The following is an 18,932-nucleotide window of genomic DNA, read 5'->3' on the forward strand; positions in this document are numbered from 1 at the left end:
CTGCTTTGGATAATGAGCCTGTAATTATCAGCATATTTTCCAATGCCATATTGATGGCGATATTGGAAGGGGGGATTCTAGAGAGATGGTTTTCATTATCCTATGAAAGAATTAATAGGAAATGTCATTGCTCTTTTTTCAGTGCTTTACTTACTTTCAAACTCAATGACAGTTGTCAAGAAAAAGGTGATGTTTCTGTAGTGCAAGACCATGAAGGGCTTAAACACATCCCCAACTGAGTTTTGCTCGTTCCACAGCAGCAGCCCTCACTGCAGGACTCCTCCCAGTTTTAAGTTAAGACTCTCCATAAATTTACTTAAAATTTTTATTCAATAATATATAATTATTTTAATATAGAACTGTCCATCATGCCACAGAGCCTCGCCCCTCCCCCAGCCTACAAAATAGGAGGCAGTTTGTGAGGACACCATACAGTGGGCCGGGTTCAGGGAAGCCACCTGAGCCAACAACGGTGTTGCATACCCTTCACATTTTCCATGCTTTCTTGGTCAGGAAGAGGTCAACAGGAAGTCAAAAGCAGAAATTAAGGTTTGTGTTTTTATATGCTGCCGAGTGCCATCAGCTGCCGCCGTTGCAGTCCTTGCTCCATAACCTGCCACTGGGATGACATCTGGAAGCTGCACACCACCATCTCTGTACACAAGCGGACTTAAGACGTTTGATTCGGTTCTTGTTCTGCTTATGGAAAATTGGGAGGAACAGCATCAGACAGACCTAGGGAGAGAGGGGAAGCAAGCATCAAATGCAAAGCTGGCGTTGGAAGGCATTGCGTAGCCAGAATGGTTAGATAGTACAATGAACGAGGGCTAGAGGCAACTGGGCACATCTGGACAAACCCCTGCCACATTCCACTGATGTCTCCAATGTGGTGAGCCAACCTGTCTGCTTGGACTTCTCCTTCTGTGAAGAAGAGACCATGCCGCAAGTAGACCTGTGCCAAGTCTGAGGTGGTGATCTAGGGTTGGCTCTGAATATGGCAGAACGTAAGTGAGGGGCAGCAAACAAACAAAAAGTAAATAAATTAGAGCAAGATGAATGCTCAGACTGGCATTCCACCTCACGTATTTTGTCCCATATAAGAACAGAATGCACCTCCTTCACCTTCTTCTCTGAAAATTAGCCAACCTGATGGAGACAGAAGAGGGAAGAGGCGTGCACTCCTGACACACCACAGTATATGTAAGGAAGAATCCAGCTACTTCTGCTAGATTTTCAATTCCCTTTGGTTAGCTCCTCCAGCCAGTTTAGAGGAAAGCCTGCAGCCACCTAGAGACAAGGCTGTACATACATTGCAAATTCTGCAGAAGCAAATCAGATAAGCACAGATTTCAGTTCCCAGAGACTCTTAGTTTCGTTTGAAGGGGGAGGGAGGAATTCAAGAGGCAGCTAGACAACCATCTGTCAGGGAAGCTTTAAGGCGGATTCCTGCATTGAGCAGGGGGTTGGACTCTATAGCCTTACAGGTCCCTTCCAACGCCACGATTCTAGGATTCTATGAGGGTGCATACAAATTTTTAGCCCTTATGGCTGCCAAGAAATGCTTGAAACTGTGGGCAGTCAACACCTGTTGAGGAGTCCAAAGCCAGGGAAGCTGCTGAATAAGATTTCTAGAGACGAGGATTTAGTGCCCTGCAGTCCTGGCCCCTCAAGAGAAGAGAAACTAAACAAGCAAGCTTACGGAGTTTCTTGCTGTTTCTTTTTTTTTTTAAATCACAGATTAGACACAGCTCTTCCTAGAGCAGCCTTTCCCTATCTGACACCCTCTAGAAGTGATGCCTCCAGCATGGCCAGTTCTGGAAGTTGCAGTCCAACACATCTGGAGAGCACCAGAACCTGTTTCCTGGCTTAACTGGTAAGAGGCAGTACACACTGTAGCGCACACTGGCTGAAAAGCCTGGTTGCCACAGAACTAAAGGGTAACAAGCATGTGCCCAAAACTCCACAGTGGAAGACAAAGGTCAATGTGGCCGCCATGTCCAATGCCTGGTGTCGGTGTTTGGGCGTTCAGAGTTGGTGTAGCCAAGTGGCTGAAAGACTGAGCTACGAAGCAGGGAGCTCCTGTTCAAATTTCTCCTCTACCTGTGGCTTTAGGCAAGCCTCTCATTCTTTTTCAGCCTCAACCCTCCATCTTACATCAACCACTTCAATCTCCAGAAGAAAAGACCCACACCCTCATTCATCATAAGTAGAGTAAAATCTTATTTATGCTTAGAAGCCATCCAATATCTTTGGGTCCAAGAACTGAGGAGGATGGAGGATTGGGTGCTTCATTCAAATTATTCTATGTTTCACTAACTGTTGATGACATTTCAGATAAAGTTAGCACAACTAAAAGTCAACATAACTGCCCCCCATTCTGCCAATATGCCAATTATTATGCAAAGAGGCCTTACCCGGGTTTGAACTGGACATTGGCTTTTCCTAAAGACAGATGCAGTTAAGGAAATATGTATGTATAAAAAAGAATTTTTTAAAGCATTTAAGGCTGCAGTCCTATGCACACTTACCCCATGGAACACAGTGAAACTTACTTCTGAGTAAAAAGGCATAGGATTGCACTGTAAATTAAAATTATACACAGCAGAAAGCAAACCTTCTGCAGCAGGACATAGTTTCATACTTTCTGCATTGAAACAAAGAGCATTTAAGTACCAAGGAAACAAGGTTCTGTACCATAAACTCCACTCTGTAAACTGAATAAAAGTTTGAACTATTTCCATTTTTAAAAACTAAATTTAAAATTGCAACAAAATCTTATTTTCCCCACCCACAACCCCAAACAGTGAGGTGGCAGGAGATGCATGGTTTAAATAAGGATGAGCAATGATTAGGAAAAGAGTGATTAGAAGCTACAAGAAGACTCCAACCATCCTTTTGCTAACTGAGCATTAAAGCAGTTTGGTATAAACTTTGTTTGAAAGTAGTTAACTCACGTGGCCAGAAATAAAAGGTAAAAAAATGCATCTCAAGAGGAGGTGGATGCATCGTATCCAAGGCATAACCCACCCTTTCCACAAGGCTCAGGGACTGCCTTTGCTCATTTACCCCATTACCAACTCTGCGAAACGAGGTCTCAAACTGGGATCCATAGTGAAGAGTACAACCCACACTCAACCACCGAGTTGGGAGTTGAACCTGGTCTTTTACACCCAATAATGCTTTCGTAAAGATGGAGGATAACAAGATAGTTTTCCTCCTCTGCCCCAAAATGAAATCTCAGGTCCTGAATCAGCTCTTTCCTTCCAAAGAATTCCCAGAGACTAAATGGAGGACAACACACGTTTGTACATAGAGAGATTTATTGGTTCCAGTGAATTGTACAAATGGATCTGACCTGATATCAATGCTAACATGTTATTGGGATGTGGAATGTAAACAGATGCTTCAAATAGAAACAGTCTAACCTTATTACTTAAAATTAAATATATGACAATGTAATAGAAAGAAAAAATCTGCATTTAGGCATGGTGACAAAAATGTGTGGATTTAGGTTAATGAAGTCACCAGAATCACACAATATAATCCCCCAAAGGTGGGGTTGAACTATGGGGCTCATTAGAGACCCACTGAAAAAACTAAAGGAGCATCTCACACACCCATCCCCCAAAGGAGAGGATTCTACCCCAACCACCCCAACCCTGGGCTGGGCGCGTACAAATGCGAGAGGGATCTGAACCCTAGGCAGGTTGCTGCTCACCAATTCTGAACAGCCCCACTATTTCTGGCTTCCAAAATTCCCCACTGGTCTTCTTGCCCCAAACACTTCCTCCCATATTCAAAGCTGCTGTACTCAAAGCAATTCTAAAATTTGCACATTGATGGGAATGACCTTGTTGGCTTTTCTAGCCATAAGAACATGCCTTCCCAGAGAAAATTCTCTTTTGCCTCAAAGAAAAACCCTCCCTCCCTCTAAAGCAGGTACTTCCTCACAAGAAGGAGGTGGGGGTACCAGGATTCTCCTCAATGGGTGTATGTTTTGAAGCACATTCGCTTGACTGACTGAGCCCGTTTCCAACACTTATTGTTTAAACTAAAGAGGGGGTGGGGGAATTACGGGCCAAGGTCAGACCTGAAAAGAGCAGGACTGACATCCACCACTTACAGGCTTCCGTTTGCTTACATCTTGCGCTGACTCGGAGCCCACCAGGGCTTGTTTCTATGGGGTACATGCTATATTCCAGAGTGTGGGGGAGGGGAGATCAAAAGGTTGCCCAATGGAAGAACAGAGAAAATGGCACGTTAGGAAAGGTAGAGTAAGAAACTGCAGGATCAACCCAGAGCCAGTCGGGCAGACCTCGGGGCACACCCTTGAATCCATGTAAATCTTGCACAACCATTTGGATTGGGACTTTGGTAACACACAGAGAAAATTAGAGTAGCCATAAGTGCTGGAGAGAGAGGGAGGCTAAGGCCTGACCCCCTTCAAGATGAGGCTTCTGCTGAGCATACAAGGGTTTGGGTTCATCCCTTCCCTAGGTGACCGAAGGGCGTGTTTGTATTTGTAAACCTCTGGAATTACCCGTCGTTCCTCAAGCCTTCATCGTGTTGTTGTGAGGCCACTGGAGAGCACGGAGCTGTCGGAGCCGGGCTGGGCCTGCTCCTTGACAACTGGATCTGCAGGAGGAGGAGAGGAGAGGTTACTGGGACCAAACTGGCCAACAGTTAAGAACACAAGAGCATCCATGCTGGATCACACCAAGGGTCTACCTAGCCCAGCATTCTGTTCACACAGTGGCTAACTTGCCTTTTTCAAAGCAGAAATTCTCCAGGGAACACCCTGCGAAGAGGGCTTGCTTGGGATTACAGACACAAGTAACCAGCGAGACTCATCCAATTCCAGTCCTCCCACCCCACTTCTACAAGGAGATTATTTAATTTATTTATAACATGTATATACTGCTCAATTATCTAACACAGATTCCAGAGCAGGGAACATAGATATAAAGAGTAAAAGAAAGAAGATTAAAAAAGCAAATTAAAATTATTCAGTTTAAAAACAAGGAGCCAGGGGGGGAAAACAGTGGCTGGTCAGTTGGGGAAGGTTTCTCGAAACAGAGATGTTTTCAGGAGGCGCCGGAAGCAGCCTAGTGTTGGTGCTTGCCTGACCTGCAGGGGCAGAGAGTTCCACAGAGAAGGGGCCACTACGCCCATGGCTCTTCTCCTGGTGGAGTCCCATCAGGCCACAGGTCTACGTGGAACCACCAGGAGCAGGCCCTCCACTGACCTCAGTGATCGGGCAGGTTGGTAAGGGAGAAGGCGCTCTCTTAGGTATCCTGGTCGCAAGTTGTTTAGGGCTTTGTACACTAGTACCAAAACTGTAAACCTGGCCCGGTAGCCAATAGGCAGCCAGTGCACTTCCCTCAGAAAAGGACTTACCGTATTTCTTCGATTCGAAGACACCATCGATTCTAAGACGCACCCCATTTTTAGAGATGTTTATTTGGGAAAAAAGGGCATCTTAGAATCGAAGAAATACTTCCCTCACCGCCCAGCCAACTTCCTCCCCCCCTCCGTGCTTTCTTCTAATGGTTGTGTCCTTCTCTTTTTTCCCTCTGTGAGAGAAGAAACCGCCGTTTGCGCGGGAAGAAGGGGGGGCGTTGAAACAAAGAGTAAACTTAACTCTCCAGTCCCGCTCTTTACTTGTCTGTGCACCAGGGGACGACGACATGCGAGTAAGTCCCATGGAAATCGATGGGACTTACGAATAAATTTGCCTAACAAAAAACCTGGCGCATACCCAACCAGCTCCTCGCTCTCATGGCTCGAGGCTGCTGCAGGAGCTTCCTCTTTTCCTCTTACCGTATTGCTTTGATTCTAAGACACCATCGATTCTAAGACGCAGTCCATTTTTAGAGCTCTTTATTTAGGGAAAAAAGTGTGTCTTAGAATCGAAGAAATACGGTATATGCAGAAAAGAGGCAGTTCCTGACAACAGCCGAGCTGCTGGGTTCTGCACTGTCTCCAGCTTCCGGAGCAGACTTAAGGGCAGCCCCACATAGAGCGCACTGCAGTAATCCAGTCTTGAGGTTACTAATGCCCCTACCACTGTGGCCAAGCTATCCCTGTCCAGAAGAGGCTGTAGGTGGCGAGGCAGCCGAAACGGGTAAAAGGCACTCTGAGCCGCTGCGGCCACCTGGGCCTCCAGCAACAACAATGGGAAACCAATTTAACATTGTGGAAACCCTCATTTAACCAATCTTGCACTTCTTTTAGAATGGCCACTTACTTAGCTTACAGTTGTTAGGTGCTGAGCTATCAACAGAGTCATATGTGTGTAAATTAGTCCTGAGAAAACCTACACTGAAATCTTGTTCCCAAAGCTCAACTGCGGACAACAAAAGCTAGGCCTGCTCTGGACTCTAGGGAACAAACCATTCTTCATAATGTCATGGGAGATAATTGGTTAGAGGAGGAAACTACAGGTATGTCTCCTTCATACCACCTTTAAAATCCTTCCCCCAAACCCAGTGTTTTCAAGATATTTTGGGCAATTCCTTCACCCTCATGTGCAATCAAAACAAACCCTAAGCACACATAACTGCATGGCTCACAACTGCCCTTGCTGTTCCTTCCTGTTGCCCCTTCTGCTGTCTTGCCCACTTCTGGGGGGGCCCCTGCAAGTTCACTTGGTGGGGGGACAGGACGTCTTTACTTCTGGAAACTTAAGAGTGTACATCAATGTGTATCAATGGCACTGTATAAATAATAACCTATCCAGACTTGGAGTGAGACCTTTCAAGATATCCAAGCTCCAACAGCTTGCTACTTTTCTTGGAACTGTAGAGTACTTAACCAAAGGATTTATGCAAACGAAAACAGGTGAATGCATGGATGACCACCCAAAGAACTACGGATACAAGTAAGCAACCTGCCTTTCTTTTTCATGGTCTGAGCATCACACACATGGGCAAGTAGCAAGCTGATTTATTGGAGGAGGGACGGTGCCCTAAGCAAGAATCGATGACAGGGCTGCGTACGCAAATGAACAGTCCGCTTTAGCTCTCACATCCAATCAGTAATGCCAGACAAAGGTAGATGGCATAGACCAAGTTGCAGCACGGCAGAGGTCTGGGATTGCCATTCCCTTCTCAAGGGCTATCGATGTCACTACTACTCTAGCGGAGTGCGCGTCAGAACAGGTAAGTCAAGACCAGCCAATGCAAATGCAACTTCGATTGTCTTGGTTTTCAAGGTGCTTTGACATAGCCAGCATAGTAGATGATGTTTTCCAGGATTGCTTGATCATAGCCAGCAAGGCACTGGAACGGAGACAGGTCGAGTCACCTCCGTAGTGACTGAATCAAAAACTGGATCTTGGACTGAAGGTGCCAGCCCAAGTGTTGCGCTGCCAGCCCAAATGTTTGAGCCATTTGTAACACTTGATCAGCAAACTCACCCAAATCGTCTGTCAGAGAGACAACATCCTGGGACTCATTGCTGCATCAGGTGAAGAAATTGAAGGCTGCATAGATGAAAGGTATGTCAAATCCAGAGGCATCCCCCGTTACCAGACAAGGGTGAATCTTGTGGGTGCGGCTGAGTCAGTGCTGGTTGTTCAACCAGTGCTTGTTGTGTAGTTGGGGAGGACGGTACCGACAGCGTCTCAGGTGGCAGGGTGAACTGCTGCACCTGAGGCAGTGGCATGTCCATCCTCAGGCAGGTCTTACCAATGAATAAAGGAAGAAAGACCGTGTGTATCTGCACCCCAATAGCTGGGTCTCCCATATAGTCTGGCGGCAGTCTCAACCTCTCCCTTGGTTGATCAAAGGGCCTGAAATAGTAATTTCTCAAAGATGACACTGAGAACATCAAATCCAGTGAGTCATGATGACAACGCCGACAATCCCAATCGCCATCCCTCCACTGTAGACAGTACTGAGGACGTAGTGGCTTTGGAGAGACATCACGAATTTTCCCCGTGATGTAAAAGTAAGCGGGGGGTGGGGTGTCCGCTGCCGGTGCCAGAGGAACCTGAAAAATTGGTGACTCCAGAAGTGGCGGGACAAGAGGGAGTGCCCTCAGTTATTGACTCAGGTTGATCCTTAAGACTGCAGTTGGATTTGAGGGGATTGTGGTGGTGGAGATTGGAGCAGCTGCTCCAACAGTCATGGTCAGTCCCGACTGGAACCATGTGGCCTCTCTGAAGATTTTTTCTTTTTCTTAATGCCCTCAGTAGGGGCTGCAGATGCACGCTTTGTTGACTTTGCCTTTGTTAGCCTCTTTGCTAACCAAAGAGACCTAGACCTACCCAGTGTAGAGGGTTGGCCTTGCATGTTCATCACAGTATGAGCAGGGCATTCTGGGGACTTTTCTGCCGCTGAAGTCTGGTCAACAGGTGGTTGAGCCAGGAGTGTTTTAGGTTGCTCAATGGCTTGAAGTACTTTGTGTCAGAGCACTGCCTTAAGTCGGCTGCTGTGGTTTCGGTGCATCTGCTTAGAGAATGCCTGGCAGCATGGGCAAGACTCTACCACATGTCCTCCACCCTAAGCAGAAAAGGGAAAGGGAAAGGCAGTCTGATGGTGGCAATTTGTTGCTGCAACGTGTACACCTTCTAAAAGGGGCCCTTCCTGATAATCATTAGATCATGAAAACAAAATACAAATAAAATAATGCCGTAAGGAATAGCTAGAAGTATGATAGCAGAGAAAAGATAGAAACAAAAACACCTCGGCAATGACTTATTGAGGCTGCCACAATGGCAGATGAAAGAGAACTGAGGGAACAGACAGGAACCCACTGGGAAACGCACAGCAGACCGTGGGGATAAGAGTTCCTGCCTAAAACGCCTCAGCTATAGAAGTTGCCCGAATTGAGGCTCTGCACAGGCACAGAGCCCATATGTGTGATGCACAGAGACCACGAAGAACTAACAGCAATGTGTTCACTTTCAAAGTGGTACAAATCTTTGTTCTATATTTGCAGAATACATTCGAGATTTTGATTGTCTAAAAAAATAAATTGAAAAATCCTGTCTTGCCTACAAAGGTCCAAAACATTTAAAAGCATTGAAATGGTTTGCAGCTTTTATAAACAAATGACTAAACAAACAGACCCAAGGCCAATTCCCACCCAAGTGCAGCCCCACCTGCATTCTGCATCCCCCCAAAACTTACAGAAATAGGGGTGCTCCATAGCTTCTTTGGCAGTCAACCTCTGTTGATGGTCATATCGCAGGAGTTTGTCCAGAAGATCTAAGACTTCAGGGCTGACCAGGTGTCTGTTTTCACTATGGATGAAGTTCTCCCAACGTTTCCGTGAATGTCTGCAAGCGAAGAGGAGAGGTCAGATTGTGGTAATGAAGCCTGAGATTTCATCTCTTCCAGATGAAGAGATGCAACCGAAAGCCTCAGAAAGATGCTCTGTCATATTTCATGCACATGTTTTGAGAACATGCTTCCGACCCAGGGAGATCTTACCTACTATTATCGGCTATCTAACCTAGTTAATGTACTGGGACAAAGTGGGTTTAAAATCTGCTTGTTTTTAAAGCTACCAAAATAGACACATTCATGAGTTGAAAAAGCAGTTAACTGATTTAATCCTTTTTACTAACAGAATCAAACTATGCATATCATGGTGTAGTGATCAGGTTGTTGGGCTGAGATTCAGGAAATCTGGGTCCTAGTCCCCGCTCGGCCATGAAGCTCACTGGGTGACTTGGGGCCAATCACTGACTTTCAGCCTAACCTACTTCAGAAGATTGTTGTGAGGATAAAATGGAGAAGAGGAGAAGTGCGTGAGCTACTTTGGGTTCCTTGCAAGAGGAAAAAAAGGTGGGATATAAAATGTAGCGCTTATGTAGCAGAAAGATTTTAATTGCTCCTCCTCATAACATTATTTCTTATTTATTTCATTTGCATCCAGCGTACTTAATGTATCCCCACAAGGTAAATAAAATCCATTTTTTGAACATCAATTTTGAACATGCTCCATTTTTTTCTTTTCGTCTGAAATCTAAATTCCTGCCTCTGCCTTGCATTCCCCTGCTCTGCCATTCCCATAGTGCCACCTTCCCCCTTGTTATTTGGAAATGTAGATTTCCCCAATTATAGTATTTTCTATCTTCTATGTAAGGCTCGTGTGCAAGGGGTGAATATATTAACCAGGCCATTTTTGTCTTCTATAATGAATGTGCATGTGTTTTGCAACCTGTAAAAATGAAGCCAATGTTTTTAGATTTTGAATACGTGCTTCAGCTAATTTCCCCAACTGAACAGCAGATATTCTAATTTAGTAAGATATTTCTCATTTAACCTGCTGTGTGCATACCTCATCTCTGGTTAAAGACCCTCTAACACCCACACTGGTTGTGACACGTATAATGCAAGATGCATGTCTGTGTGAATGCGGACGCATGATGATAGAAAGGCCTGGCCAACAGTTGTCAGGACTACTCACCACAACCACATGAAGAAAAGGCTGCAGCTATCCAGGACAGGTGAAATTGATTTGCCTGTCAGCAAATCAATCTCACCTTGCATTTTTCTACAAAAGGAAAAGGCCCTGTACTTCACACTGTGTCCACTCCATGGGCAACACACACACACACACGCCACAATGAACTTACTGTCCCAAGATATCATTGAAGTGGGGGTCCAGTTCTATGTGGTATTTCTTCAGATAACCGTATAATTCGTCTGTACCCAGAACTTTTGCGATGCGAACCAACTGCAATAAAGAATAAATCTGAAGTGACAGGGAAAAAACAACAACACACCACCACACTCCGCTGCTCTGTTGGAACAAAAGCTCAAAAGCTGCGAATGCAAGAATGACAGGCAGGAGCCAGGCAGGAGCATGTGGCACCTTTTCCTGGACCATTTGAGCCAACAGCGTTGGAACAGTATACAGTTTCTGCATGCAGGAAAAGTGTTCCCGTTTTTGCCCTGTCTCACACACCACTTCCCCTAAGTCATCTTGCTGGTGAGAGAAGTTATTTCCACTCAAAGGGAAACGTGGAAGGGCTGTAGCTCAGCATACGCATTATGTGGGCAAATGTCCTGGGTTCAATCCCTGCCAACTCGAGTGGAAAGATCACCTCCACTGGCTGAGATTAGGGAGAGCCACTCCTAGCTGGAACTGAAGATATGAGGCTGAATGGGATTGACTTATGGCAGCTCCATCTGTTCATCTGAGAAGACGTTCCTTCTAAGTCAAAAACCCAGCAATTTGGGGTGGAAGTACTGTTTAACTGGACCCAGGAGGACCAAGTCTAAATCCATTTGAGACCATCAAAGGCACAGTACTTTGCCCACTCAAGCCTCAGAGATTAGACATTACCGTGACCAAGTTCAAGCTAGACCTTTTTCATCTTTCAGTCACACATTATCTGAGGGTTTCAGAGGTAGGTGTAAGGTGACTGTGAAACCAGTTTCTGGCTTATTTGGTGCAATGATTGTGGTTTTGCATTTACTATGCTAAATTTGTAGTTTGCCTATGCAAACATTCAAGGCAAGAGTTACACCCAACATGTTAAAATACAGTGGAGCTGGTAACTATTTTGCCTTGGAGACAGAATATCTTTTACTTTGAGTTTACTGTTTTAAAAAGCATATTTTATTAGAATGATTTGAATAAACAGTACATGGCTCTGAGGGTGGCTAGTTATGGGTATTTTATTATTGTTAGGTTAAGGGTAACTTTTAAACGGTTATTTACAGCCTGCTGATACAAGAAGAGAAATTTTGGTTAAGCGGTTTCTAGTTATTGAATGCATATGTTTTCACAGCCTTTTTCTCCACTTGAACTTAGCCTCATTGTATAAAAACTGCTAGGTAATGAATTAATGAGAATTCTAACATGGTTATCAGTGGTTTTTTTAGAATATTAACGAAGTTATGAGCATTGATCTGATTGCCTAATAATGCCCGGGGGCACTTAAGACTGGGTCTTTGCACAACCCAGGAAACAGGAAGCTACTAGAGGCACAGGCAGTGCAGGCTTCCAAGGCCAACTCAAAGCGATGCCTTGTCCTCTTGCTTCCGAATTGGAGCAGAAGCCACCCTGGTGCAGTTCTGGAAATGCTTAGTGAGACGCCTCCACATGGCATAGATGAACCACTCAAGAGACCTTCTAAGTTAGAAGCCTGGAAAAGGGGAGCACAGCCCACAATCTCCAGCACCACACCCTGAAGGCACTGGTAGTGGCCCCAGTCCTCCTAGTCATCCACATTTTATTGCTGGCAAAAAGGGCGCCATAATGGAGTTTTCTCAAAAGTTGAAACCGCAAGTGAGAAAGAGCTCTTCTGGTCCTCTCGTTTATTTCTGCAGCCAAGGAGCTTAAAGATGCAATTCTCAGGATTCTACTAGAATCCCAGATTTGGAAGAGACCTCAATGTGGGAAATCCAATACTAAAGCAGCCCTGATAGGCAGCTGTCCAGCATCTGCTTAAAAACTTGTAATCACACAAGAGTGTCCAAAAAGCAGAGCTTCTGTGCATATTTTTGTGGCATCCACTCTGGGAGAGTTGCTAACAGTCCATACTGATGTTCTGCTAAAGGTTGGCTGCAGTTGCCCCCTGGTTGATTATGCATAGGGAAAAGGTAAATACTGTAACTAGACAGCCATGAGTGAAGATCTTCAGCCTCCAAGAGAACAGATAGCCTCAGGCTGGAAAAGCAAGGTTCATCTTAAGCTTTTAAGGAAAGGACTTTTAAATTAAGAAATATTAGTAATGTCTTGCAAACTGGGACATCCTTTTGCCACCAAAGGCTAAACATCTTGATCTGTCTCACGATGGCTGTGGAAAGAGAGAAGAAATGTTCAACAATCAGCTTCTTTGAATGTTGTTTTATGCCACATTTCTCACCTGGTCATAGTTGTCTTGACCGTGGAAAAAAGGCTCTTTTCGGAAGATCATGCTGGCCAGCATACAGCCTAAGCTCCACATATCTAAGCTATAGTCGTACATCTGGGGGGAGGGACAGAAAAAACACTGAAGGTCGCTGCAGCTTCAACTTAGAATCATAGAATAGCAGTTGGAAGGGGCCCACAAGGCCATCGAGTCCAACCCCCTGCTCAATGCAGGAATCCACCCTAAAGCATCCCTGATAGGTGGTTGTCCAGCTGCCTCTTGAATGCCTCAAAATATAAGTTTCAAAACTTATATTTTGAAAGCACAGTTGCTTAAATGCTATATATTTGTTCCCAATGTTATATAAGAACTTTTGTTCCAGTATCTGAAAGGGAACAACTTCAAAAGCAATCTTTAACGCAAATCAAGATTCCATGGATCTCTGCTTCTCCTTCTGGACTGCAGAAAACTCCTTCCTGTCTATGCCGGTTGCCACCATCTGTTTCCAAGATAGGCCCAGATTTGTTGAAGCAGCTTGGAATCAAAAGGCAAACAGTATGCACTCATGTTCTGGGCCCGTCTGGTCATCCCTACTACCAGTTCTGCTCCAGTGCCACATCTCTTGAACATCTATCATTGCCTTATTTTCTCTTCCTTCCACCCTATAATCAGTTCTCTCCCCTGCTCCCTTGAAGTTCAAGAAGTACGCTCCATTTGCAGAGTCCTTGACCCGCAACTTGAACAGGCAACCTGAGTTATCCATCTAGTGTGGCTGAAGAGGCACATTGAACTTCAACTAAAAGCAGTTTGCAAACGGGATGTCTCTGCCCTGCAACAATTCTTCTCCACTGAAACACTTTCACATGGTGAACAGTCAATATAGACTCTTTCGTTCTTTCTTTCTTCCTTCCTTCTCCCACTGTCTCAAATCATACAATGACAACAAGAAAGTTCTCCTCCTCCTTCTGGAGTAGGGACGTACATTCATATGTGGTGGTCTTGCCCTAAGGCGAGTGTTTTTTTGGGGAAAAGTGTTCCAGGAGATTAGTTCGATAACCAGACAATGGGTCCATCCAACTTCTCATTTAGCTCTGTTAAATTTATATAAGGGACTTGATATCAAGCTCTTGAATAAGGAATTAATAAGCCACCTATTATTGGCGGCAAGATGGTTGATAGCTAAACATTGGAAAGATGGGAAAGGGCTTCATATTGATAATTGGCATCAAAGTGTTTGGCAGATTGCCCTTCTAGAAAAGCTGACGCAAAAATTGAGGAAAGTCCGAGAAGAACAACGTGAAGATAAATCTGAGGGGGTTTGGAGGAAATTCATTAACTATGTAAATAAAGAAGATGGGAGAACACCCCCATCGGCATATGGAAAACATAGATGGATGGGTATTGAGATTTAGTTCCGGAGGGCCCTAAATTAAATTAAATTAAATTGCTTTGAATTGAATTGAATTTAAATGGAATTAAACTAAAACAATCGATGTTAAACACCCTATATCCAAGCTTGAATAAATGAATAAGTATATATATTTGTATGAACTATGAATGTACATAGGTGATGTATTATTTGACCCTTGTAACCAGAACTATGAAACAATAAAAAAATATTTTTAAAAAAGTTTTTAAATGAAGTTGCTAAGAGGAGAGCTTTTGCTGAGACTCTGTGACCTCCTTTAAAGTATAGTAGCTGCCCTGTTTCTTTCCTGCAGGGCTAAAGGTAATTCCATCCAACTGAGAACACAACCAAATCAGGAAGCAACTTTGAGAGGGTCAAAAGCAGGGATCAGGGCAGCCCTCGATGGTTCATCTTGGTCTTTAAACTTGAATCCCATCACATCAAAGGCAAAGTAACAGCTTTTAAATGGAGATTAATGGATAAAGAGTCTTTCTGAAATGCCCGGGCTAAGTTATTAAGAGACCAGAGAGTTCCAGCATTGAGGCAGCCTCTAAAAATGCCTCCACACACACTGCCTATTTGTTAAAGGAAGACGCCCTTAGGTGGTTTGCTGTCAGATGGTGGCAGGCACGGACTGCTGCTGCCCTTTCCCTTTGCAGGTGGGGAGGTTACAACACCGATGCCCACTAGTTTTTCAGGCTGAGGAGCAAACTGGAGGACAAGACTTACTTGGTAGTCCACGAGAAGCTCTGGCCCTTTGAAGTACCTTGAGGCTACGCGGACATTGTATTCCTGAGCTGGATGGTAGAATTCTGCCAAGCCCCAATCTATGAGCCGTAACTGTAAAAATGCAAGGCAACCCATTAGTGAGTCTGCTCAATACTTTGGTCAAAGGGAGTTTGCAAAGCTGCTAGCCAGGCTGGCACTCAGCTCCTCTCATCTGTTCTGCCTTGTAAAGTTAGCCCTGCAATGCTGTTCAGCCCATGTACTGCTGGATGACTCATTCAGTAATCAGAAGTCACCCGTCACCTAAAAGGAAAGTTCACCAAAAGCCAGAAAACAGAAACCAGCTGAGTGCATGTATGACAGAGAGCTTCGGCTATTGGGCGGTATAAAAATGTAATAATAAATAAAATTAAATTAAAAAAACAGAGCATGACGAAGCTGGAAGGCCCCAATCCACGTTAATGCACAGGGACAGCGGCAAAGGCAAGAATCTCTGCAGGGCATGCAAGTGTGGCCCAGGCACAAGCTGGGCTTCCTGCCCCACTCTTATGGATCTCTGTAGGGGGCAAGGATATGGCTAGCCCTGGCTTTTGACAGGGCTGTGCAAGCCATCCAGTAATTGCAGCCTACCTCAGAGGCCTGAGAGCACTGAGGCCCAGATCTATCCCAAGAACTCAGGGATAGCAAAACGTAAGGGTCCCTCCTGTGGCGTTACCTTTTTCTGTTGGTGGTCTATCATGACGTTATGAGGTTTGACATCTCTATGCATGATCCCCATGCTGTGACAATAATCCAAGGCCTGACAAAAACATATTCAAGTTAGCACACAACAGAAGAAAGACTAAACCCATCAGCCCTCCTACAAAGCCTGCTTCATGGGGCACTGCCTCTTCCCCAACCGTCCTCTAGCAGCCGCTCCATCAGCTACCGGAGAGGCAGAGACAGGAAGCAGAATATCATCGTCTTAGCTGAGGCCCAGCAATTGTTGGCTCCTCCTCCCTCTGAACTGTTTCCATGCCATCTAACCGTGATAAGAATATCAACATTGTTCGGTGGTATTATGGTTGGATACAAGAACATTATAACATTACGAATTCATGCCTGAGTTTTCCTGTTCCCTCCCTACATATTTTGGTTTGGTTTTGAGCTTTCCACTTTTCTTTTCTCAGAATACTGGTGAAATTTTATCTTCATCAATTGCACATAACCCCATCTGACAAAACTCAAAAAGCAAGCACCATGAGTCACATTTTAAATTGCTGCTCAAATACTCACCTTAAGCAATTCATACATATAAAACCGGATATCAAAGTCTGTCAAGATCTGGTACAGTTGCTGAAATAGTTTTGAAAAGAGAAAGCAACAAAATCAATGCTGTTTCTTTTGTGTCTTTCTTACAGCTTTCTCCCTCCCATGTTCCTTGGCCATGTCTCACATGTAGCTGTCTGGGTGGTTAAACCATGCTGCATAGCTTAATTGGCCAATCATGTGGGGGATCACAGTAGCGTATAAATCACCATGGCTTAAAGTGATGTGTGAAGCCGCCCAACGTAAGAGTAGCTGAAGTCACGCATTATTACAACACCCCCTGCTTTGGTTGCCTCCCCAATTTCTTGCTCCACTACAAGGTCACCCTCAGAATTTTGGTCAGGAGGGGATTGGAGGTTGGATTTTGGCTGGGGGACGTACTATACTACATTTGTATTTCTACCCACAGTGTTTCTGGGGAGCAGTTTGCCCCTCTTACATTTTCTAGTTTATTCAACGCTATGCCCTCCGTCAGAGAGCATCTCACCCACAACCCACCCTTCTTTGTCCTTTACTTTGTCTCACCAATTCTCAACGTTCCACTAGATTACTAATATGCCCCATTGTTCTTTTTTAGTACGAAGCTCTCCCAATTCCCCCCTCTTAGTATTTATGGCTTCTGATGCACATCTGCACATTGCATCATCCTTTGTGTTTGCAATTTAAGTTAAGCTTCTTTGGTCCCTTTAAACAGCTTTCACGTTTTTATAAGCTCATTGCCAACTTCCATTTTGAGGCGCTAGAACATTTATACCATCACTCCTAAGGGAGGAGGGAGGAGTTTGAGTTAGCTTTCCCAAAAAAAGCCAGTTTAACTCCGTTTATATTTTTTTCTGATATTTGTTTTCATTGTGCTTCAAATGGGATCTGCCAGGTTTGTAGAGCCGGATCTCGATTTTTCTCAAAGTTTAACTCTCATCTGCACAGTTTTCTCACTACAAAAAACAGGCACAGCCAATCCCAACAACAACACTACTGTAAACAGAGTACCATAGCAGAGAGATTAGCATGGAATTAAATGCTGCAGGGCAACTGTTGCTATATTGAGACAGAGTCGCTAGGAAATGCGACAAACTCTTATTGCACCACTCGCTTTGAACCTGCACCACAGAAACCACAAGGAAAGGCAGCTTGCTTTCTGCTGTTAGTGTCTTACAAACTGTTTGAAAGGCTGCGCAATTCACTCCTCCACAAGAACAAATCCTTGTTTCAGCGTACTAAACATTTCCTCTCCCAACCATTTCTGGCAAATCCACTGTAAACAGACAGGAAGAAAGACTCACCTTGAAATCTGTGTTATTGATGTATTCAAAAACCAGTGCTGGAGTCTTTGACTGCAAGAGAGAATTACTTATGATTTAACCATCCCTTTCCATACCCTGCTTGCCCATTTATTCCAAGGTTCCTTTGGATAATGCACTCTTTAGTCCTGAGACTCAAAAAAAAAAAGAGAAGTAGTGCTAGCCCACGATTCATTGGAAGGGTACTGCATGTTTAGTGACATTCTCTCATTCCCCTATCTATCCCAAGGAATCAAAGGTGGATGAAAACATATTTTAAAATCAGAATCATAAAAAAAATAGCTTCAAATCATCAGAAAACAAATCACTAAGAATCCCAACATGACAACTGCTCCACCTGCAGAATACATCTCAACTGTAAAACCCTGTGTGAATCACAGAATAGCAGAGCTGGAAGGGACCTATAAGGCCATCGAGTCCAACCCCCTGCTCAATGCAGGAATCTACCTTAAAGCATCCCTGACAGATGGCTGTCCAGCTGCCTCTTGAAGGCCTCTAGTGTGGGAGAGCCCACCACCTTCCTAGGTTATTGGTTCCATTGTCATACTGTTCTAATCATCAGGATATTTTTCCTGATGTTCAGCCGGAATCTGGCTTCCTGTAACTTGAGCCCATTATTCCACGTCCTGCACTCTGGAAGGATTGAGAAGAGATCCTGGCCCTCCTCTGTGTGACAACCTTTCAAGTATTTGAAGAGTGCTATCATGTCTTCCCTCAATCTCTCTTCTCCATGCTAAACATGCCCAGTTCTTTCAGTCTCTCCCCATAGGGCTTTGTTTCCAGACCCAAATCAACTTCGTTGCCCTCCTCTGAACACGCTCCAGCTTGTCTGCATCCTTTTTGAAGTGTGGTGTCCAAAACTGGACGCAATACTCAAGATGAGGCCGATCCAGTGCTGAATAGAAGGGAACCAGTACCTTGCCTGATTTGGAAGCTATCCTTCTATTAATGAAGCCCAAAATCGAATTTGCTTTTTTTTTGCAGCCACATCATACTGTTGGCTCATATTCAGCTTGTGATCTACAACAATTCCAAGATCCTTCTCACTTGTAGTATATCATAACTGTGCATTTGGTTTCTTTTTCCTAGGTGTAGAAATTGGCTTTTATCCCTATTAAATTTCACTCTGTTGTTTTAGCCCAGCACTCCAGCCTATCAAGATCATTTTGAAGTTTGTTTCTGACTTTCAGGGTATTAGCTATCCCACCCAATTTTGTGTCATCTGCAAATTTTATTAGCATTCCCTGCACCTCCTTGTCCAAATCATTAATAAAAACGTTGAAGAGCCCTGGGCCCAGGACTGAGCCCTGCAGTACCCCACTCGTTACTTCCCCACAGTTTGAGAAGGTACCGTTGAGAAACTGAACTGCCTCCA

General features: G+C 44.5%; 1 protein-coding gene across 1 annotated transcript in view; it reads right to left on the reverse strand.

The window, feature by feature from the left end:
- Window positions 1-311: 311 nt before the first annotated feature.
- CSNK2A2 (casein kinase 2 alpha 2) overlaps window positions 312-18,932 on the reverse strand; it is a 162,132-nt gene continuing 143,511 nt past the window's right edge. The window contains exons 5-13 of the mRNA XM_063140887.1: window positions 17,540-17,590; window positions 16,224-16,283; window positions 15,664-15,747; window positions 14,952-15,062; window positions 12,830-12,931; window positions 10,589-10,689; window positions 9,135-9,283; window positions 4,541-4,635; window positions 312-735 (exon numbers count right to left, since the gene is read on the reverse strand). Coding sequence (XP_062996957.1) covers window positions 4,559-4,635; window positions 9,135-9,283; window positions 10,589-10,689; window positions 12,830-12,931; window positions 14,952-15,062; window positions 15,664-15,747; window positions 16,224-16,283; window positions 17,540-17,590 — 735 coding nt within the window. The 3' untranslated portion in view covers window positions 312-735; window positions 4,541-4,558. The remainder of the gene's footprint in view (window positions 736-4,540; window positions 4,636-9,134; window positions 9,284-10,588; window positions 10,690-12,829; window positions 12,932-14,951; window positions 15,063-15,663; window positions 15,748-16,223; window positions 16,284-17,539; window positions 17,591-18,932) is intronic.

This window comes from Elgaria multicarinata, chromosome 14, assembly GCF_023053635.1.
Source record: "Elgaria multicarinata webbii isolate HBS135686 ecotype San Diego chromosome 14, rElgMul1.1.pri, whole genome shotgun sequence".
Classification (NCBI taxonomy): domain Eukaryota; kingdom Metazoa; phylum Chordata; class Lepidosauria; order Squamata; family Anguidae; genus Elgaria; species Elgaria multicarinata.